The sequence below is a fragment of the Stegostoma tigrinum genome, chromosome 15, assembly GCF_030684315.1.
Source record: "Stegostoma tigrinum isolate sSteTig4 chromosome 15, sSteTig4.hap1, whole genome shotgun sequence".
In the NCBI taxonomy this organism is placed as follows: Eukaryota; Metazoa; Chordata; class Chondrichthyes; order Orectolobiformes; family Stegostomatidae; genus Stegostoma; species Stegostoma tigrinum.
This window is the reverse complement of record NC_081368.1, coordinates 580,359-604,834: the sequence shown is the minus strand read 5'-3', so window position 1 is coordinate 604,834 and position 24,476 is coordinate 580,359. Positions and strand designations below refer to the sequence as shown.

Genomic DNA, 24,476 nt, shown 5'->3' with positions numbered 1-24,476 from the left:
CAGGGGACTTGGCTTCCTTTAGTTTACTTAATGCTTTTTCTCTAGTGATAATGATTGTATTAAGTTTATCCCTCTTTGCTACCGCTTGATTCTCTCAATTTTAGCATGAGTTGAAATCCATGCTTTTCTATGTTGCACTCACTCACCAATATAAATTCCAACACCTAATCCAATTAGTTCTATTTAAAGTAAATATAATTACTCCCTCTTTTACATTTTTTTAGTGCCCATTCATTTCCCTATTCAATTGCACCTACACAATGCTATTGGAATAGCTGCAACATTTCTGGTGAAAGTTAGCAGCCTTCTACCAAATGAGACTGCAAACAGCTTTCAGGAACTCGAGCAGGGCCTTCAGTGTCCGGCTTCAGATTGAACTCCCTCGGTTAGGTCAGCATCAGGCTACGTTAGTTGACAGGTTTGTAACAAAGCACTGACAGAGTGGTTCCACTGGAGGAGGAACTTACTCTCATCAGGATGACAGGTTGAGAGTACACATGCTACCAGCTCTAACACGGAGTTACGTGGTCCAAGGCTTTTGCTACCGGTAAGATATAAGCTTCATAAGTACTCCAAGTCTCCTAGGAAGTCTGTATTTTTCTTGTTGTGTCACTCTTATTCACTGCTTTTTACTGATTTATTCTTAATTTCTTCAATAAGTTATGATCACAGTTAAGTATCAGAGTCAGCGTTCACTTGTAATAATCCTTGTGTTTACACAAAATATTACCTATGTCATGTATAGCTGTAATCTGCAGACTTTGTGTCAGTGACATCCCTCTTTAGTGGTTCTAACTGAAGAGTGAACTGCCCAAAGCTTGAGACAAACTCCACCTTGGAACACAGATGGTACACAAGTCAACTGTGCATCTGCTGCTCAAGACAATCAAGGCTTGTGACAACTTAACACTCTGCAGTTAATATTAATTATCAATGACTCACAAATGCAGATAAAAGTGATGCTGCAGAATTCTTTTATATATACAATATATATTTTCATTCGATACAGTATTTCAGAACCAAACACTCATCAGTTCCTTCTCTTTCTGATGCCTGATTTCTTTTTCGCACACAGATGGAAAAATAAGGATTTTGTTAATCAGGAGACAGTTCAGCGTCCTGGCAAGTCCGATGTAAATCCAACAATAACAACACACAAAAAAAAATTAAACACGTTTACACAACATTTTATCACAACATATGGCAAGAAAAAGTTAATAACACACAAAAAAAGTTTGTGGGAAAACAACAAACAGCTCTATATAACTAAAAATATTTTCCCAGAAGCCAGTGAAATTCTTTATAGGAATCTGTGGATTATACACAAGTCATGTTGTGATGGTGGCTTGGAGAGTTATGAAACACGATATTAAATTAGACCAATGTCTCCCTTCAGGTATGTTACACTATGCACATGTTTGTTAATAGCTCCACAGGTACCCTGATTATACAGGTAACTGTGAGACTGTGAAAGGTGCTTCTACAAAAATCATTCAATAAAGAAATAACTGAAATAACTAAAATAACAGAATCTGTACAAAAGGACTAATGGAAGTCAAGAGTGCTTTCAAACCATATTCCCACCTCATCCATTACAGCAAAACTATCAGCACCTGACTCAACGCTGCTTTCCTTGCTGTGAACACTTGCACTTGCTGAAGCCAAGCGCAATCTATTTAACAGCTTAAAAATAAATTCAAGTCAAGAACCATCTCTGTTTAGTGCTAGTCATAGAAAGTAAAGCCCATAAGTATCTGAAAAGGAATCTGCTTGTGAAAGTAGAACTAAAAGTCAAAATCTTATAATTCTGGCAGGAGATGTTTCAGAAATTCTCAAGATTCCAAGTTGGTGCAAAAAAAATGAAAAATTTCAAGGGAAAAAAATTAAAAAGGGAGAAAATATTTCTCAGAATTACAACAACCAGTTCATTAACACTGACATTCTTCTACACAATTACATATTAATGGCACCACGTTTACACCAGGTTATATTTGATGCAGACTCTGTTTCCAACATTCCTTTAGGATAGGCAGAGTCATTTTGGTGAAAGGCCAGGTCCCCCTGTGAATGACGAACAGGAATCAGATGTTGTCACTGGAGACTCTCGCACTGCACTTGATTTTGCTGGTGAATCCTGACTTGAACTGCCATTACTGCTGCTGCCATCCAGGCAGTCTGTTGAAAGACTGAGAAACAGATCACCACTTCGAATCGTACTGGAAGAAAAGAACAAACAAAAACATTATTAATGATGAAAGCAGCATTTAGAAGCAGGAGGTCCAGTTGATAATTCTCAAGGAGCCATGTACATGAGATTACCTCTTTAGAAGTGACTTGCTAAGTTCCCGAGCATCCACTCCCTCCCCCACTGACGCTCAGTCGCAGCAGTGTGTATTATCTACAAGATTCACTGCATAAATTCAACAAAGATCCTCAGTCAGCATCTTTCAAACCCCTGACCACTGCCATCTAGAAGGACAAGGGCAGCAGACATATGGGAACACCACCCCCTGCAAGTTCCCCTCCAAGCCACTCACCATCCTGACTTGGAAATATATCGCCGTACATTCACTGTCACTGGGTCAAAATCCTGGAATTCCCTCCCTAATGGCACTGTGGGTCAACCCACAGCAGGAGGAATGCAGTGGTTCAAGGAAGCAGCTCACCACCACCTTCTCAAGAGGGCAACTAGGGACGGGCAAGAAATGTTGGCCAGCCAGTGACGCTCACATCCCACAAATGAATAGAGAAAAAATGTCCAACTGACCCTCAGCAAGTCTCTAACAGTCAGATTCAAAACTCCTTTGTTCTTTGTTCATCCCTAGTAGCCCTGAAATGCTGGTTGACCACCTTGAACTGTTGCAGTCCCTTTGCTAACGTGCTCCCACATATGGAATATCTTAAGCTCAAAAGCAATGAAATCACAGGCTCCATGTAGAAGTCCAAATCACAATTCACAAACACAATGGATGGACTGCATGTTACAAGAATAAAACAGGCACATATTACAGGGATAATACAGGCACATGTTACAAGAACAAGGTTTTGTGAAAAGGGAGTCTGTTTGGCTAATAAATTGGACTTACAGACAAGGGCGAAGGAGTGGACATATTTACTTAAGCTTTCCAGAAGACATTTTATAAAGTATCACATCAGAGATATTTGAGGAAAATAAAAGGCCGTGGTGTAGGGTCAGGATACTGGCATGGGTGGAAGACTGGCTGATTAGAGGAAGCAGAGCATCAAGTTGACAAGATATGCGTTGCCAGCAGCAGTTGTGGAAGCAAGGTCATTGGGGACATTTAAGAGACTGCTGGACATGCATATGGTCACAGAAATTTGAGGGTGCATACATGAGGATCAATGGTCGGCACAACATCGTGGGCTGAAGGGCCTGTTCTGTGCTGTACTGTTCTATGTTCTATGTTCTATTTAACAAACAGTATGCCACAGGATAACACAATGCGGAGCTGGAGGAACACGGCAGGCCAGACAGCAGAGAAGCAGGCAAGTTGATGTTTTGGATCGGGACCCTTCTTCAGAAATAGGGAGGGGGAAGGGAGCTCAGAAATTAAAGAGAGAAGGGATGGGGCTGGAAAAGGTAGGTGGGATGATGATAGGTGAGTGCAGGTAGGGAGTGGTGAGGATTAATCAGTGAGATGGGTGGGACAGACAGATGGGGGAGAAGATGGACAGGTCAAGGAGGCAGGTTGAGAGGGAGGGTTGGTCATGGGATGTGGCCAGAGGTGGGGAGACTTTGAAATTGGTGAAATCCACATTTAGGCCATTGGGCTGTAGGCTCCCGAGATGGAATATGAGGTGCTGCTCCTCCAATTTGCAGGTGGTATCCACTGTGACACTGGAGGAGTCAGTTTCTGGGACCATAATGATGTATTATGCATACATTTAATTATAGTGAAGGTATTGTTACTAAATTTCCTGAGAACACAAAGATAGAGAGGAGGTAATGGCCCAGTGGTAGTGTCACTGGCCTAGTTAGTCAGAGACCCAGGTAGTGTTCTGGGGGCTTGGACTCAAACCTCACCATATCTGAAATCTAAAGGCTAAAGAAGACCAAGTCTTTGTTGATGTCATTAAACCCCAATGTGTTGGTGAAACGGCGATCCTGGTTTGTTTGCAACCAGAACTAAAGCAATGTGGCTGACTCTTAACTGCCTTCTGAAAGGGCCTACTAAGCCATTCAAACTACTCCACGGGCAACTAGGAATGGCAATCAATGTTGGCTCAGCCAGCGAAGACCACATCCTATGAGTGAAAACAGGTAGAAAAGTAATTGTGAACAAGATATAAAGACACTACAAGGATACAGATAGGTTAAAGGAGTGGGCAAAGTTGTGGTGAATAGAGTACAATATGTCAAAATGTGAAATTGTCACAAGTTAGAAAGAAGAGCCACAAGCTATCTACATTAACTTGTAATGGCAACTTTTTCTCTCTCCACAGATACTACCAGAGCAACTGTTTTTCCAGCTTTTTTCTGTGTTTGTTGTTAAGCAAAGGAGACAAAAATTATCAGAGGTAGATGGAAATGTGGATGGATACAAGCAAATAAGCTACCACTGCATTGATTGGTGGAACAGAATCAGAGCCGAATAGCTTCCTCCTGTTCCTTCCTCACACATTTTTATTTTGGACCAGACGGAAGGCACACAACATTGGAAGAATTGACAGAGATCGTTGATGAAGTGAAGCAATGGGAGTTCTCACCACGAGCCAAGTTCTGGCAATTGTGTGACATCAGATGTCAGCATATTTGTAGTTCCTTGGAAAAGTCGCTTTGGTTGGCTTTCAGACTCCATATCACCTGGAATTCAAAATAAACATTAATCGTTACAGCTACAAACATTATTTCTCCGTGCAAGGAAGTGCCACCTGTGGTAGGGTGGAAATTATTTTCACCTTGGAGTCGGAAGGTAAAACGTTCATGATTCACTCCAAAAATTTAAGTGCAATATCTCGACTGATTGTCCCACTGCTCCATAGGGACAGTGCCGCTGTGCGGTGAGCAGAGAATTGCACTGCATTGGGTGGGCATGTATTGTGGTAAGTGCCATCTTTTAGGTGAGTTGTTAAACTGAGGTGTGTTCTGCCCTAAGGGTTCACCACCACCCCCCTACCCACATTTGTGTCATCTGCATATCTGGAGATATTACATTTCGTTCCCTCATCTACATCTTTAATATACATTGTCAGTAGATGGGGTGCGAGCCCTCCTCACTGGCCACTGCCTGCCACTCAGAACACAACCCATTTATTCCTACTGTGTTCCCTGTCTGCCAGGCAGTTCTCTATCTGTGTCAATACCTTACTCCCAATCCCACGTGGTTTACTTTTACACGCTTATCTCTTATGTGGGACCTTATCGAATGCCTTCTGAAAGTCTAAGTAAACTATATCCACTAGCTCTCTCTTATCAACTTTACCAGTTACACCTTCAAATCAAGTCTAAAAGATTTGTCAAGCATGATTTCCCTTTCATAAATTTATACTGTATCGGTCCAATCCATCACTGTTTTCGTCCTTTGTGAAGGCACAACCAAAATTTGTATTTAATAGTCTACCATTTCTTTGTTCCCCATTGTAATTTCTCCTGTTTCTAAATGTAGGTAATCTTATTCTCTTTGCATAACTGCATCAACTCTTACAATCAATTTGTATGCTCCATTCAAACTTAATCTCTATAGGGGTGACCTGTACCTGGCTATGTAATGTGGCTTGTGCCCGAACACACTAAGCGGCCTCGTGCCTGTTTACAAGGTGGCAGACAGAAGGTTAGCAAAACAAAGCAACTTGCTCACACACTGAAATACAATGGTACCTTTGAACAGAACCTGCTGCAAGGTAAATATAGGAATGCTGTATATTCCCATTCAGGACAGTTCTGATAAAAGAATGCCTTAGGACAGATAAATGACCAATTCCAGCTATATTAATGAAAGGGTGATGGTCCCAGTAAATGCATAACGTCAGGTGCTAGACTAGGTCCTTGAGCATAGAACATTACAGCACAGTACAGGCCCTTCGGCCCTCGATGTTGTGCCGACCTGTCATATCGATCTCAAGCCTATCTAACCTACACTATTCCATGTACGTCCATATGCTTGTCCAATGGCGACTTAAATGTACCTAAAGTTGGAGAATCTACTACCGTTGCAGGCAAAGCATTCCATTCCCTTACTACTCTCTGAGTAAAGAAACTACCTCTGACATCTGTCCTATATCTTTCACCCCTCAATTTAAAGCTAATGCCCCCTCGTGCTCGCTGTCACCATCCTAGGAAAAAGGCTCTCCCTATCCACCTCATCTAACCCTCTGATTATTTTATATGTCTCAATTAAGTCACCTCTCAACTTTCTTCTCTCTAACAAAAACAGCCTCAAGTCCCTCAGCCTTTCCTCATAAGACCTTCCCTCCATACCAGGCAACATCCTAGTAAATCTCCTCTGCACCCTTTCCAAAGCTTCCACATCCTTCTTATAATGCGGTGACCAGAACTGTACACAATACTCCAAGTGCGGCCGCACCAGAGTTTTGTGCAGCTGCAGCATAACCTCTTGGTTCCGGAACTCGATCCCCCTATTAATAAAAGCTAAAACACTGCACGCCTTCTTAACAGCCCTGTCAACCTGGGTGGCAACTTTCAAGGATCTGTGTACATGGACACCGAGATCTCTCTGCTCATCTACACTGCCAAGAATCTTACCATTAGCCCAGTACTTTGCATTCCGGTTACTCCCACCAAAGTGCATCAGAAGCTGCGAGGATAACAGTTAAAATTATTCTGTAGTGAATAGTTGCCTCTTTGAAGCTACCAGCAATATTAAATAGTTAAAAATGCTGTAATCATGGAAGTCGGTTTCAATACATAACCAGTATATAATACAAGCCTTTAAAAAATTTAAGCTTACATGTAAAGATTAGCTAGCCTTAGAAGGCACCCTCTCTTTTGCCCTGTACAAGATAAATTGATCACAACCCATAAATTATAAAATACTGAAATTTACCATTTTATTTTGGGCCAGACAGGAATAAACAATTGTTGCAGTTCCTTCATCTTTAAAATGTTTGCCATTGCCTATCTACCTCCATCTTTTTAAAGTAATTTTTCCCAATTTACCATAGCCAGCTCACACCTTATACTATTTAGATACCTCAATTTAAATTTAGGATCCTAATGTCAGAATCAACTATGTCACTCTGGATCTTACTGAAGAATTTTATCATATTATGATCACTCTCTTCCCTGGGGATCTGAAACAGCGAAATTGCTAATTATTCCTTTCTTATTGCACGATACCCAGTCTAGAATGGCTTATTCTCTAGTTGGTCCCTCAATGTATTAATCCAGAAAATCATCTCAAAATAGTCTTTGTCTGGCACTTGGCATGACGCAAATGTTGTTTGCAACCTATCAGACCAGGTCATGCTGCTGTTGGGCATGGACTGTTTCAGTAGCTGAGTTTTGTATCCGTATTTGCACCTTTCGCCTTGTCAAAGCAACCTATTAAATTATTTTGGGGATAGTGGGGACTGCCCTTGCTGGAGAATCTGAGATAACAAGTTGTAGAGCTGGATGAACACAGCAGGCCAAGTAGCATCAGAGGAGGAGGAAACTGACGTTTCAGGTCTGGACCCTTCTTCAGAAAGAAGGCCCAAAACAACTTTCCTGCTCCTCTGATGCTGCTTGGCCTATTGAATTATTTTAGAAGTTTTGACACTCTTGTTTCCACATGGTAAGATCATGCAAAACAGCAATGACAGAAATGATCACTTTATGAACTTTGATGGAGCTAACTGAAGGATACTACTACTGTTATTGTGACAGATGCCAAAGGATCTCTTGAATGCAGCTATGTCAAAGGGATTTTCTCAGGAGGAGTCAGAATGGATTCTGTACCCGATGTAGGAGTGTGGTTTAAATCTAGCATTCTTTTTTAACATAGCAACAATCAGTTGTAATTTTGATGGCACTTGACAGGCCAATAAATCGTGTTTTTAAAGAAAAATGACATTTGATACAGAGTGGTTACCTTTTCTTTTCAAAGGCCCCAGTGCACTCGGCCTGATGCAGTTGATTGGGCTCTGGCTCCTCCTCCTGAAATCATAACAGAAATTGATATTTTAAAAGTCAACAATTTCAAACAGTTCTTTAGTAATCAAAGGCACAAACAAAATCCAACAATCAACAGCTGCTGAAAATCTGCACGTTTTCGTTTCAATAGCTTCACTTGAGCTGTGAACTGAAGAAACCTCATGATCATAGGGCACCAAACACCAGCAAAGTATACAGATAATTGCCTAAAATTATCCTTTAAAATTTTAACTTTACAAATACTTTCAAATTTACTTCTGCAAAAAAACACTGCTCTTTTGGCATTAATAAAGAATTTTTGTCTTTCAACAAGATCAATTAGATTCAAATATTTCTGACGATCTCTTTGGCAGGTTGTTAAGGCAACAATTGCTGTAAATGCTGGAGAAATAACATGCCCCAGTGATGGCTCACATCACACAAAATGCACATGTCCACTGCTCCAGCAAGGAGGGCAGTCACTGCAGTTAGAATCTATTAAAGAGGTTGGTCACACTCACACTGCTCACAAACCTTATACTCCATCGTGCTTTCATCATAATAAAACATAAGTCAACAGGGGAGATAATGGTCTAGTGGTATTATCACTGGACCATTAATCCAGAGACCCAGATAATGTTCTGGGGGCCTAGGATTGAATCCCACCACAGCAGATGGTGGAATTCGAATTCAATAAAAAAAATCTGGAATTAAGAGCCTAATGATGTCCATGAAGTCTTTCAAACAATTGGCATGAACAATCTCGCCCACTAATGCCCTTTAGGGAAGGAAACTGCCATCCTTACCTGGTCTGGCCGACATGTGACTCACAGCAAAGTGGTTGATTCCTAATTGCCCTTGGGACAATTAAGCAATGAATACTGGTCTAGCCAACCCATGAATGAATGATAATAAAAACAAGGTACTTGACAGGTTGGCATTCTTCGAAGTGGAAAAGCTATGATGGGATGGAATTAAGTGGGAGTTGAAATTACACAGGTTCTGACCACAATCTTCTCTTTTACATGTCTCCTCCATAAGGATATCTATCTCCTCAAATGTTACTATATGGAATGGTGCCATTGGCCTAGAGAACTGTGGATATTACACACATATTCAACAAAATTAGGACAGATAAACACAGCAAATACAGGTCAGTCAATCTTTCTCCATGGACTTGGGGATGCAGTGGAAAGAGCTTTCAGAGACTAGGTTCCAAAGCAAAATTTATGGGAATTTGGAAAGCAAAGATTAATAACTAAAAGTTGCTACAGATTCATTAAAGGCAATTCTACTTGACAGATCAGATTCATATCTTGTTGAACTAATAAAGAGATCTGATAAGGGACAGCACAATTAATATTGGGTATGTAGATATTTAAAAGCTGTTTGACAAAATATCATATTACTAGCACTGTTAATAAATTAAAACCCATGGGATTACTGGCAGCACAGATATAAAACTGTGCAAGGGCTTGAGAGCAGACAGCAGTAGTGAGCAAAGTCTGACTTTGACACTGATCCTCCAGTAAATGAGTCCTCCTTATTTTTTGTAGCAAATATACTATTAACCTTCAATATTGAAGTTAATTTGCCAATTCAACACAAATTTTACAAGTTCATTGGTGCTTCATTTTGTCACAGTCGCTGTCTGTATGCAGAATGTCTGTGAACAGAGCAAAGCTTGACACAAACAGCAAAAATCACTCTCTATACCCAGAGACAAGTCTAGTTAGATAGCCTTTAATTCTGTGATTAAATTTCTTGGACACTCAGCTTCACCCTAATTCCCATCCCTATGTCAGGATAACTGAGGACAGGCAATAAATGCCTGCCTTACCAGTAACACCCACTTCCAAATAGTTCTGAGGAAGGGTCACCGGACCTGAAACGTTAGTTCTGATTTTTTCTTCACAGATGCTGCCAGACTTGCTGTGCTTTTCCAGCAAATTCTACTTTTGTTCCAGACAGTAAATGCTTTAAAAAAAAAAATCACCAAAACACAGCTCAGGACATACCAAATTCACAAGTTTCAAATCAAACATTTCTGATTCAACAAAATTCCGAGGGAGTACTCACGTGGCAAACCTCCTTGTTGGGCTAGGGGTGGGGCTTGGAGGAAGCCCATTACTACTCACAAAAATCTGCAAGGAGGGCGAGAAACATTGCTGTAGGGAGTGGGAGGAGGAAGAGTGAGAAGTTATCAACGTCTAGAAGGAAAAATCCAGTCCTATCAGCAGTGAGCAGAAAGGCTTGCACATGGAGAGGCTGAAATGTATTTAAAAACTGGGAAGGTTGAGCTAAAACAGCAGACTTAAAGTTTGAGATTCAACTTGGACTTTCGTTTATCAAATAGAAATGCAAGTAGGATTTTTTGAACATTTAAAAATCAAAGGAAGCTGCCATCCACTGGTCCAGGAGTCCACCCACAGAAAGCCTATTCACCTGAATGTAAACAGATTTGAGATGCTTGTACTCATCAGTAAAGCCATTCTTTACTGAGTTACATCCTATTGTGGAGGTAATCCCACTTCAGAATATTGAGCAGATCATCAAAGGTAACTTTGGACTGTATAACCAACAGGCTGCAGCCTTCTCAGAGGAGTCATGACTCACCCCACCAGCCCCGCAACTCTCTCCATGTTCTATCATCCTAAAGTGGCTACCCTCCCTCACAACGGCTCACCCTCCGCATCCCCAAGCCACATCACCTGATTCACCCTCCCATCCAGCTGCTTCGCTCCATCTCAGTCACCCCACTCAGCCATCCAATATCCCCACCTTCCCCAGTGCAGCTGGCTAAGTTCCATCCAACCGAATGCTTTCCTTCCCTGCCACACCCCCTGCCCCCATCTATCTCCTCCTTCTTCGATTTCTCCACACTAACACCTGCCCCATCACCGTGACTCTGCTCCTGCCTCTTCATCCAGACTTCTACACACTCAGCTGTAACCCAATTCCCCCCCAACTCATTTCCCAGATTCCCCTCAGCCAAATTCCTATAAACCTCCACTCAAACACAACAAACAGTGGAAATGTTGAGACCACGCTGACAAACGTGATCAATTCCCAATAGACTTGGTTTCTTTACAATGACTCTACATTAGACCATTAGAACTCTTTGAAAAAGCTTGACAAACAATAACTTGTCGGCTCTCAGATCAGTCCAGGTACTCGCCATAAAACTACCCACCTTCCCGATTCCTCTCGTTGGTGAAGGAGCCGGTGACACTGGAATGAAGTCAATGCGCTTTGGCGAGGCAGATTTATCCAGGTCATTATCACTCTAGGTGAGTAGAACAACAATCAATTACTATCACAAAGTTCAAGCCTTCAACAGAATTCAATTTCCTACTCGGACAAGACAGCAATGATCAAACTGTAGCACTTTATGTATTCTCAGTAAGTGCAATCACTGAACTATCCATCACACACTCGCTCACATGCAAGTTAAACAGATCCAAAGACAGCAAGAGCTGCAGATGCTGGGGTCAAAGTCAACACAGTGAGGAGCTGGAGGAACACAACAGATCAGGCAGCATCAGAGGTGCAGGAAAGTCAATGTTTCAGGTTGGGACCATTGTGATGAAGGGTCCCAACCCAAAACATTGGCTTTCCTGCTCCTCTGATGCTGCCTGATCTGTTGTGTTCCTCCAGCTCCACACCGCATTGACACTTAAGTTAAACAGATCGCATGGTGAACATAGAAAGTGCTGCAACTATCTCTTCACTGAGGTGTACTGTGCATGGTTAAATAAAAACAAAATACTATTGGAAATCGGAAATAAAAACAAAACGCTGGAGAAACTCATCACATCTGGCAGTATCTGTGGAGACAGAAACAAAGTTAGTGTTTCCACCCAATATGACTGCTCTTCAAATCATACTGGATTCAAAATATCAACTTGGTTTCTCCCTCCACAGATGCCGCCAGACCGGTGTATAATTAGACTATCTCCTCAGCAAGAAACAGTCAGATCATAGTCTGTGAGAAAACAATACAGCGATCAAGTTTCTATACATTCACTCAGTTTATAACTGTTTGGAATTCTTGATCCACTTTAATCTGACAGTGTTCATGAAACTGTCTGTGATAGAAGCATGTGCCTGGATTCATTCAGTATTCTAAAAGATCAAAGTATGAAGTATTTTAAGTTTTCTTCCTGTCATATCTGACCACACCTGGAGCGTGAAAGCGAACTTTTTCAGACGCTGACAAACAAGCAGCCCTGATTGAAATCAATCAATTAAAAAGTCTTACTTCACTGGATTACTTTCTCAAGGAGAACATCATTGCCCCCGAGAACTGCAGGTAACTGTGGTTAGTAGCAGCTATTTACAGTTCAATAATGAAGGACATTTCTCCATGTGTATCAATCACTCACCAGGTTCAAGCTCTCTTCCCATGAAACACTCATCTGCATTGCTGCCTGTACTCCCCTGTTTATAAAGCATACTCAGGATTAAAAGGAAAGCATAGGTATAATTAATTGGTCTTAATAACCTGCAATTACCAGATTATGATTGAGCAGAGTTTGGGAATACAAAACACAGTGAGAACAAAGAGTGCTGAATCTCGATATAGAGAAATGTGACATTCATAAAACATCATCTCATTATGAAATGGCTGCTCTGAAAATGAAAACTCATGCAAACAAGTCTGTCTCAAATTTTCAGAGATGAAAGAAATGCAGTTAGAAACTGCTCAGTGGCAGCAAAGATTCTGACTGCAAACCTAAACAGACATGCTCCAATCTTACCTCTCATGAGCTGTCTCTCTGTTCATGAGGTCCATTCCTTCTTCCTATTTAAGGAAAAAAGAATCAAGTTTTTAAGTTCCATTGTGTCATATTTGCAACCACAGAGACAACAGGGGTAATTTGCGGCATGACAGTACAGGGGATTCTATGGGTTTGAGCACACACACTTTTGGATTATTTAAGAAGTCCTCTAAAATATGTACAGTTACTAAGTGACCTCAGGGAAGTACTGAAACTGAATTTCATAACTTTGAAGGGCCACAATGTCTTAGCAGCAGAATATTACAACTTGTCTCTCTTTCTCTTTCTATCCAGTCCAGAAATTTCCAAGACGTGCCAGGGTTCTCTGGGCTTGTTGCTCCTACCTTTCACCTAAAGTAAACATGTTGGGCTTGTACTCCCCAGTACCTTTTTGATTGCCTCCCACTGTTCTGCTGTAACCTCAAGTAGCTATTTGGCCATATCTCACCCTATTTTAGTAAAATCTGCTTGCCCCATCCTTACACTGAGGGCCCGGCACCATCTTTACACTGAGGTTCCAGTGCCAACCTGTAGTTTTTAAGAAGCTAACACACCAGACAAGATTTGATTTCCAGGTCAACTGACAGGTAATGTCAGTGTTAGGCCATAGGAAAGAAGCATGTCTCATGACACTTGAGCTGTGTATGCAGATATTGATGTCAATGCAGCTGATGTACATCTGACTTCATAAGTCATGTTTTAATTTGTAAACAGATGCTGAGACAATGCTAGTATTTTTCAATCATACAGAGTTTTGATACATTAAATCCGGTTGAACGTTTTCCACGGACTGTGTTCTAAACAAAGGAAAGCTCAGGATGTCTGTGCATTCTAATGATAAGTTTTAAAATAGAATTTAGTAATTTTTTTTAAAAAATCTGAACAGGTATAGGGAATAGTTGGAGGACAGAAGTGTGTGTTGTGTAGAAACAGTAGCAGTGTATTTTCCAGGGTGGTTAGCTGCACTTTTTTGCTCCAAAGTAGGAGCCAAACTATGGTTCAGTATATCTCACGTTCAGTTTCCGCACCAGCAGGTCTCCGATCATTAGCTTCAACTAATAGCTGTGTGTAATGTGTATCTTACAAGTGAGGTTGACCATAACCCATCAATATCAAGAAATTTCTTTACTACACCTTCTAAACCTAACAGTCACACTCAATACACTATGTCTGACACCATTTTAAAGGGATTTCATTTTGACAACTTGACTATTCCAACTCAGCTGAATATCTGTTGAAAATCTTATACTTCCTGACCACAAAATTTTACTTCCTGGTGAGGAATTTTGGTTGTTTATCTAATAACATTTCAAATATCAAACACCTGTCAAGTTTTCATCTGGATTTTGCATTGTCAGTGTTAACTATGTGGGTGCAATTTCTGTTCATCACATCCACAATGGAATTAACTTCTGAAAACTTCCTCCCAACTCCATCACCATTGTGTATTAAAAAAATGATTGACAAACAATCAGACATTGTTAACGGCTGAAAGTATGATACTGTGCTGACTTCAGCTAAGGCCACACGCCTACTTGTCCCTGAAGAATCCGGAGGTGATGGCCTAGAGGTATTATCACTGGACTGTTAATTCAGAGACCTAGATAATGTTCGGGGGACCTGGGTTCGAATCCAACCATGGCAGATGGTGGTATTTGAATTCAATAAACTATCTGGAGTTAAGAATCTAATGATAACCACGAATCCATTGTTGACTGTTCGAAAAACCCATCTGGTTCACTAATGTCCTTTCGGGAAGGAAATCTGCCATTGCAACCTGGTCTGGCCGACATGTGACTCCAAACCCACAGCAATGTGGCTGACTCTTAACTGCTCTCTGGACAATTTGCGATGGGCAATAAATCCTGCCTAACAGCAACACCCTCATCCTGTAAATGAAGAAAGAATGAGGAGCTCTGTCATATATCAATATCTATACAAAACAAAAACTTCAAATAAAATCAGGCAGTTTACTTCTGTGTTATGACTTATAGTATCTGATATACAAACAAACAGTTTCCAATACATACAGATCCATACTTTTATTTTAGTCTGTCAATTAATTTAACATTTTGGGTGTCTCTTACAAAATTGGAGCACATAACAGGTTATTGCTGAAAAACATTTCAGCAAACTAGAACAGTCATGTACCAGGTAAGTTCTCATCTCTGAAATCAGAAATAGCAGTTTGTGATCGAACACTTAATCCTGCACAGAAACCGAACTCAGTTTGAACCACTGTAGAAGGATGACGCAGCTTTACCTGTTTAATCTGATGCAGCCTGCTGCTGGGAATACGAACTGGTGACGAGGGAACAATCTACAAAACAGAAATAAGACAAACGGTTACAAGAACATCACAAATCTAGAATTTGAAAACCTCTTTTTTTTAAATTCACCCAAAAATATCATTTGGGTGCTGATCAAACTGAGAAATGTCAACCCAGGAATAATGCAGCACTGCTTTGATCTAGGTGTTCAGTGTCACAAGCAAACACTCAAAGGTGGGAAGTGCAACAGGATGGAGCTGAAGACAATCTCCTGAACACTCTTCAGAGGTGCTTGAATCTTTTTTGCACACATGTCTCTTCCTCTCCCAATGCAATATTTCCAAACCTGCCATTTGAATGACACTGACTTGTCAGCAATGTGATTTGGTTGAAACCAACAAAACTTGCTTTGCCCAAGGTCCCGGGTGGAAATTTGTTAATGTGAATCAGTTAGCTAATGCTCTGGGTGCGGTCATAGAGTCATACAGTACAGAAATAAACCCCTTGGTTCAACAAGTTTCCACAAATTAAACTAGTCCCATTTGCCAGCATTTGGCCCATATCCTTCTAAACCCTTCCTATTCATGTACATGTCAAATGTCGTTTAAATCTTGTAACTGTATCTGCATCTACCATTTCCTTTGGCAGTTCATTCCATACATGAACCACCCTTCATGTGTCCCTCAGGGTGCTTTTAAATCTCTCTCTTTTCACCTTAAACCTATGCCCTCTAGTTTTGAACTCCACTATGCTGGGGAAAAGACTTTTGCTATTCACCTTGTCTACGTCCCTCATGGTTTTATAAACCTCTTATAAGGTCACCCCTCAACCTCCTGTGCTCTAGTGAAAAAAAGTCCCAGCTTATCCAGCCTCTCCTTATAGCTCAAACCCTCCACTCCTGCAATATTCTTGCAAAGCTTTTCGACATCCTCTCCAATTTAATAAAACCCCCTTCCTATAGCAGGATGATCAGCACAATACACAGTACTTCAGAAGTGGTCTCACCAACATCCTGTACAACTGCAACATGATGTCCCAACTCTTTACTGCAATGGTCTGAGCAATGAAAGCAAGCATGTTAAACGCCTTCTTTACCACTGTCCCCTGTGACACACAGCTCAATGAATTATGTACTTGAACCCCTAGGGCTCTCTGTTCTACAACACTACCCACGGCACAACCATTACTTGTGTAAGATCTGCCTTTGTTTGTCTTAACAAAATGCAACACCTCACGTTTATCCAAATAAACATTCATCTACTATTCCTCAGCCCATTGGCCCAATTGATTAACATCCCTTTGTAATCTGAGATAACCTTCCTCACTGTCTACTACACCACCAATTTTGCTGTCAGTTACTTCCTACATGCTCATCCAAATCGATTATATAAATGAAAAACAACTGTGGACCCAGCACTGATTCCCATGGAACACCATTGGTCACATGCCTCTAGTCCAAAAAACAACACTCCACCACCCTCTGTCTCCCACCATGTAGCCAATTTTGAATCCAATTAGCTAGCTCTCAGTGGATCCTATATAATTTAACTTCACTAACCATTCTACCATGTGGAACCTTGTCAAAGGCCCTACTAAAGACCATGTAGATAACCTGTACTGCTCTGCCCTCATCTATTTTCTTCATCAATTGAAAATATTCAATTAAGTTTGTGAATCATGATTTCCCTTGCACAAAGCCATGCTGACTATGCCTAATCAGTCCTTGCCTCTCAAAATGCAAATAAATTCTGTCTCTCAGAATCCCGTCTAATAACTTACCCAACACTGGATGTCAGACTGACTGGTCTACAGTTCCCAGGCTTCTCTTTGCAGCCTTTGCACAACATTAGCTACTTTCCAGTCTTTTGGCATCTCATCCATGACTATAGATGATACAAATATCATTCTGAGGAAAGGTCACTGGACCCTGAATGCATGAAGTATTCATAATAAGATAGATGAACTAGAGACATAAATAGAGATAAATTATTTTGATCTAATCACCAATTCAGATGCAGGGTTACAAGGTAACCAAGGTTAGGAAATAAATATTCTATATCAGTCTAGTTAGTTAAGCGTTAAATCTTCAGTATATTATCAATAATTGTAAAATCAACTTGGAACCAGAAATGAACAAAAAACATTGGGATTATAGGGATTAGAGTATCAACAGGATAGCACCGATCTTGGATGAAATAATGCCTGTACATACTGTCAGAAAACAGAACATGACATCATACATCTCAACAATGTGCCATGGGAATTATAAATTGTAAAATTGTAACTGGAAAGGTTGATGATGGTTTTACACTTCACTGATAAGACTAGCTCTTCCTGTGTATGCATGAAAATAAATGAACAGTGACCTGCTTCCAGAGTCTCCTATCAATTTGTCAAGTTGTGAAACAACAGAACCTGGTATACCGGGCAAGATTTCTTGTCACAACCTCGGGACCAGCACTGCATTTAGGTGTTCCAGCATCTGCAGTAATTTGCTCCTACATTGTATTTAACCAATTACCATGTCTCTTCAAGGAATACCCACCCCAAAGAAGTTTTGCTCTTCCCTCTAGCAAGTCTCTGAGGAAGAACCATCTAGACTCAAGATGTCAGCTTACCTTCTCTCCATGGATGCTGCCTGACCCGCTGTGATCTCCAGCATTGTTTTGTTTTCAGTCATAGTATCCGGGGAGTATATTCTAATTTACCACACACAGTTAGGGCTGAAAGCCACACCGGACAAATGTTGATGTCAAAAGAATCTGGAAGAGGATGCAGGTCAGGAAACACTAGGTGAGGAAGCAGAACTGCACTGGCAGGACAGGGGAGAGGAAGAAACAACCAAGAATCTGCTCAGAGAGGTCAGACTCCACAAGAGCCATTTAGCAGACAGTTGATCAAAGCTAAGGACAATGCAGGCAGATGAGAAAAACAAAAGGGCAAATTCTTATTTGAATGGGAAACAGATTCAAAGAGTGTCAGTGCAGAGGAATCTGGGTGTCTGTGCTTGAATCACAGAAAGTGGGTATGCAAGTGCAACACATAGTCAGAAAAGCAAATGTGTCCTGGCATTTATTGCAAAAGGACTGGAATATAAATGTAAACAAGTATGGTTACAATTATAAAAGGTGGTGGTGATAGCTTCAGAGAGTCATATAGCATGGAAACAGACATTTCAGTCTAATTCATCCATGTCAATTAAGCTTCCAAACTATTCTAGTCCCAATTGCTTGTGTTTGGTCCATATCCCTCTAAACCTTTCTTATTCGTGTACCTATCCAAATGTCTTTTAAATGCTGTACTGTACCTGCATCTAGCATTTCATTTGGCAATTCATTCCATACATGAACTACTCTTGGTATGCCCCTCAGATCCCTCTTAAACCTTCTTCCTCTCACCTTAAGCATACATCCCCTAGTTCTGAATTCCCCTCACCAACATGCTGTACAGTGTCAACAGGATGTTCCAACTCCTATACTCAATGATAAGGCCACATCTGGAATACTGCATCAAGTTCTGATCTCCTTTCTTGAGGAAGGAAGTAGTAGCACTGGAGGCAGTTCAGAAGGGGGCCTTCAACAGATCAATCCCAGGGATGAAAAGGCTGTCGTACCAGGAGCCGCTGAATAGCTAGGGTTTGTACCTGCAGGAGTTCAGAAGAATGAGGGTGATCTGATTGAGGTATATAAAATGCTCAAGGGGATTGATAAGGTGGATGTGAAACAGATGTTCCTCCTTGTGAGACAGTCTCAAACAAGAGCTCATAGATACAGAATGAGAGGAGATAGGCTCAAAACAGAGATGAAAAGAAACTATTTCGCAGGGCTGTCAATCAGTGGAACTCACGGCCCCAGAGTGCAGTGGTAGCAGAATCAATCAACAGATTCAAGAAAGATATAGACAGGTTTCTGCTGAAAAGTGGGATAAAAGGCTATAAAAGAGGCAGGCAGGAGAGTGAAGTTGTGACCGGGGTAAGACCAGTCACAATCATATTAAATGGCAGAGCGGGCTTGAAGGGTTCAATTGCCTGCCACTCTTGATCCCTGTGTTCCTATAATGGCTACATCCTGAAGAAAGATAAGCTCAGGAAAGAAATCAGAAGAAAAAGTTTAAAATAAAAGAGCTCAGAAGGATCCATTCTCTGGAAATGAAGATTCCATGGACAGTTTGACTAATGTTTGGAGCACGAGGCCTCCCTTTGTTCTTAATTCCTGGAATATTACTGGGACAAATAACAAGAACAAGGGAAGAACAGAAACACAGGTAGTTTCTAATGAAACAACAAGTTTTTAAAAAGATAAATAAATTTAGAATTAAATAGAATTTAATAGTTATGAGATTTTGGAATAATTTTGAGTTGCAAAAATTCTAAAGGAATTTAGCAAGTTACTCGTGGAAACCTGTGATATCTAGTTGTAAAGAATGAGCATACAAGAAATGTTTGCACCTGGATTCAAATAGAAATGCCTGATTTATTTTTAAGTGTAAGAACATTTGTTCAGACAGTAAAGCTTCTCTACAACTCATGAATCATGTAGAAAGGTAATAATGAGATACAGAAAAAGTATGTTTTGAGAACTTGGAATGATCTATCAGAGTGTAATTCGACTGAATATATTAACTTAGGATTTATAAAAGTTACAGCAAAGGCAAGTGCAGATGAGACTCCTTCCTCATTTCTGAAGGGTCCAACCCGAAACATCAAACTTTCCTGCTCTTCTGATGCTGCTTGGCCCCGCTGTGTTCATCCAGTTTCACATCGTGTTATCTCAGATTCTCCACATCGGCAGTTACTACTATCTCTGGAAAAATCTTTTAAGTTCATTTGATTTGGTGGCTAAGTCATTGTTTGGAAATCATTTGTAACTCCTCAAATACTAAAGCAGTCCATGCTCAAATGCAACTCAGCATGGACAATATCCGGACTTTGGCTGAAAAGTGGCAGGTAACATTTATGTCACACAAATGCCAAGTAATGGTCATCTCCAATAAGAAACAATCTAACCACTGCTCTTGACATTCAATGGTATGACCATCACTGAATCCCCCACTATCAACATCCTAGGGGTTAACACTGACCAAAAACTCAACTGGACTCACCACATAAACACATTTAAGAATACGTCACAGGATAGGAATACTGTGGCAAGTAACTCATCTCCTGACTCCCCAAACCTGTCCACCATCTACAAGGTGCATCTTAGGAGCAGGAAAGCTGACATTTTGGGCCTAGACCCTTCATCAGAAATGGGGGAGGGGAAGTGGGCTCTGAAATAAATAGGGAGAGAGGGGGAGGCGGATCAAAGATGGATAGAGAAGAAGGTAGGTGGAGAGGTGGCAGGCAAGTTAAAGAGGCGGGGATGGAGCCAGTAAAGGTGAGTGCAGGTGGGGAGGTAGGGAGGAGATCGGTCAGTCCAGGGAGGACAGACAGATCAAGGGGGCGGGATGAGTTTAGGAGGTAGAAAATGGGGATGTGGCTTGAGGTGGGCGGAGGGGATAGGTTATAGGAAGAACAGGTTAGGCAGGTGGGGACAAGCTGCGCTGGTTTTGGGATGCAGTGAGGGGAGGGGAGATTTTGAAGCTTGTGAAATCCACATTGATACTGTTGGGCTGCAGGGTTCCCAAGCGGAATATGAGTTGTTGTTCCTGCAACCTCTAGGTGACATCGTGTGGCACTGCAGGAGGCCCAGGATGGACATGTCGTCTAAGGAATGGGAAGGGGAGTTGAAATGGTTCGTGACTGGGAGGTGCAGCTGTTTACTGCGTATTGAGCATAGGTGTTCTGCAAAGCGGTCCCAAAGCCTGTGCTTGGTTTGCCCAATGTAGAGGAGGCCACAACAGGAAGAGCGGATGCAGAATACCACACTAGCAGATATGCAAGCGAACCTCTGCCTGATGTGGAAAGTCTTCTTGGGGCCTGGGATGGGGGTGAGGGGGGAGGTGTGGGGGCAGGTGTAGCACTTCCTGCGGTTGCAGGAGAAAGTGCCGGGTGTGGTGGGGTTGGAGGGGAGTGTGGAGCAGACAAGGGAGTCCCGGAGAGAGTGGTCTCTCTGGAAAGCAGACAAGGGCAGGGAGGGAAAAATGTCTTTGGTGGTGGGCTCAGATTGCAGTCAGCAGTGTGATGGAATACTCACCACTTACCTGGATGATTGGTACCACATCCAAAAATATCCACTCCCTCCACCACTGACGCTCAGTAGCAGCAGTGTGTACAATCTACAAGAGGCACTGCGGAAATTCACCAAAGATCCTCGGGCAGCACCTGTGAAACCCACAACCACTTCGATCTAGAAAGACAAGGGCTCCAGATACCTTGGAACACCACCACCTGCAAGTTCCCTCCAAGCCACTCAGAATATTAACTTGGAAATATATCAACGCTCTCTCAGCGTCACTGGGTCAAACATCTGGAATTCCCCCCCTAAGGGCACTGTGGGTCTACTTGCAGCATATGGACTGTAATGGTTCAGGAAGGCAGGTCACCACAAGGGCAACTAGGGACAAGCAATAAATACTGGTTCACCCAGTGACACCAACTTCTCCCGAGTTACTTAAATAAAAAGGCTTTGCTAAAATCCACATAAACTACACTACCCTCATCTACATATCTGGTCACCTCAAAAAATTCAGTGCAGTTTGTTATGCATATCCTACCTCAGACAAAGTCATGCTGACTATCCGTGATTTAATTCTGCTTCTCCAATTTGACATTAACTCTCTCCTTCAATATTTCCTCCAACTGATCACACAACACCAGGTTACAGTCCAACAGGTTTATCTGAAAACACCAACTTTTGGAGCCCTACTGTTCTCCAGGCCTCTGGCACCTTCCTTGTGGCCACAGAGGGTTTAAAAATTTGGGTCAGAGCCCCGGTAATTTCCTCCCTCATCTCCCACAACAGCCTACTCACACAGACAATACAACTCACACAGAACTGGAATCCTATTCACCTTTAAGAACACAGAACATTAAACATTATAGCACAGTACACGCCCTTTGGTCCTCGATGTTGCGCCAACCTGTGAAGCCAAACTGAAGCCCATCTAACCTACACAATTCATTATCATCCATATGTTTATCCAATAACCATTTAAATGCCCTTAAAGTTGGCGAGTTTACTACTGTTGCAGGCAGGGCATTCCACACCCTTACTACCCTCTAAGGAAAGAACCTACCTCTGATATCTGTCCTATATCTATCACCCCTTTAAAGCTAGGTCCCCTCGTGCTAGCCATCTCCAGCCAAGGAAAAAGGGTCTCACTGTCCACCCTATCTAATCCTCTGATCATCTTGTACGTCTCTATTAGGTCACCTCTTAACCTTCTTCTCTCCAACGAAAACAGCCTCAAGTCCCTCAGCCTTTCCTTATTAGACCTTCCCTCCATACCAGGCAACATCCTGGTAAATCTCCTCTGCACACTTTCCAAAGCTTTCACATCCTTCCAATAATGTGGCGACCAGAGCTGTACACAATACTCCAAGTGCAGCTGCCAGAGTTTTGTACAGCTGTAACATGACCTCATGGCTCCGAAACTCGATCCCTCTACCAATAAAACCTAAAACACTGTATGCCTTCTTAACAACACTATCAACCTGGGTGGCAACTTTCAGGGATCTATGTACATGGACACCGAGATCTCTCTGCTCATCCACACTACCAAGGATATTACCATTAGCCCTGTACTCTGTATTTCTGTTACTCCTTCTAAAGTGAATCACCTTACACTTCTCTGCATTAAACTCCACTTGCCACCTCTCAGCCCAGCTCTGCAGCTTATCTATGTCCCTCTGTAACCTGCAACTTCCTTCTGCACTATCCACAACTCACCTCACTTTAGTGACATCCGCAAATTTACTAAACCATCCTTCTACACCCTCATCCACATCATTTATAAAAATGACGAACAGCAGTGGCCCCAAAACAGATCCTTGTGGTACACCACTAATAACTGAACTCCAGGATGAACATTTCCCATCAACCACCACACTCTGTCTTCTTCCAACTAGCCGATTTCTGATCCAAGCCATTAAATCACCCTCAATCCCATGGCTCTGTATTTTACACAATAGCCTACCATGGGGAACCCTATCAAACGCTTTACTGAAATCCATATACCCCACATCAACCGCTTTACCCTCATCCACCTGTTTGGTCACCTTCTCAAAGAACTCAGAAAGGTTCATGAGGCACGACCTACCCTTCACAAAACCGTGTTGAATATCCCTAATCAAATTATTCTTTTCTAGATGATTATAAATCCTATCTCTTATAATCCTTTCCAACATTTTACCCATAACCAAAGTAAGGCTCACTGGTCTATAATTACCAGGGTTGTCTCTACTCCCCTTCTTGAACATGGGGACAACATTTGCTATCCTCCGGTCTTCTGGCTCTATTCCTGAAGATAATGACGATATAAATATCAAAGCCAAAGGCTCTGCAATCTCCTCCCTAGCTTCCCAGAGAATCCAAGGATACATCCCACCTGGCCCAGGGGACTTATCTATTTTCACACCCTCCTGAATTGCCTACACCTCCTCCTTGTGAAACTCAATCACGTCTAGTCTAATAGCCTGTGTCTCAGCATTCTCCTCGACAACATTGTCTTTTTCCTGTGTGAACAATGACGAAAAATATTCATTTAGAGCCTCTCCTATCTCTTCGGACTCCACGTACAACTTCCCACTACTGTCCTTGGCTGGCTCTGATCTTACTCTAGTCATTCTTTTGTTCCTGACATATCTATAGAAAGCTTCAGGGTCTTCCTTGATCCTACCTGCCAAAGACTTCTCATGTCCCCACCTGGCTCTTCTTAGCTCTCTCTTTAGGTCCTCCCTGGCTAACTTGTAATTCTCAAGCGCCCTAACTGAGTCTTCACACCTCATCTTCACATAAGCCTCCCTCTTCCTCTTGACAAGAGTTTCAACTTCTTTAGTAAACCACGGTTCCCTTGCTTGACCACTTCCTCCCTGCCTGAAAGGTACATACTTATCAAGGACACGCATTAGCTGTTCCTTGAACAAGCTCCACATTTCAATTGTGACCAACGCTTGCAGTTTCCTTCTCCATCCTATGCACCCTAAATCTTGCCTAATCGCCTCATAATTGCCTTTCCCCCAGCTATAACTCTTGCCCTGTGGTATATACCTATCCTTTTCCATCACTAAAGTAAATGTAACGAACTGTGGTCACTCTCACCAAAGTGCACACCTACCTCCAAATCTAACACCTGGCCTGGTTCATTACCCAGAACCAAATCCAAAGTGGCCTCACCTCTTGTTGACCTATCTACATACTGTGTCAGGAAACCCTCCTGCACACGTTGGACAAA

General features: G+C 41.8%; 1 protein-coding gene across 1 annotated transcript in view; it reads right to left on the bottom strand.

The window, feature by feature from the left end:
• Window positions 1-957: 957 nt before the first annotated feature.
• Window positions 958-24,476, bottom strand: part of pabir2 (PABIR family member 2) — a 49,522-nt gene continuing 26,003 nt past the window's right edge. Inside the window, exons 3-10 of the mRNA XM_048544343.2 lie at window positions 15,137-15,193; window positions 12,853-12,896; window positions 12,478-12,532; window positions 11,286-11,378; window positions 10,172-10,260; window positions 8,052-8,116; window positions 4,729-4,825; window positions 958-2,216 (exon numbers count right to left, since the gene is read on the bottom strand). Of these exons, the coding sequence (XP_048400300.1) occupies window positions 2,036-2,216; window positions 4,729-4,825; window positions 8,052-8,116; window positions 10,172-10,260; window positions 11,286-11,378; window positions 12,478-12,532; window positions 12,853-12,896; window positions 15,137-15,193 (681 nt within the window). The 3' untranslated portion in view covers window positions 958-2,035. The remainder of the gene's footprint in view (window positions 2,217-4,728; window positions 4,826-8,051; window positions 8,117-10,171; window positions 10,261-11,285; window positions 11,379-12,477; window positions 12,533-12,852; window positions 12,897-15,136; window positions 15,194-24,476) is intronic.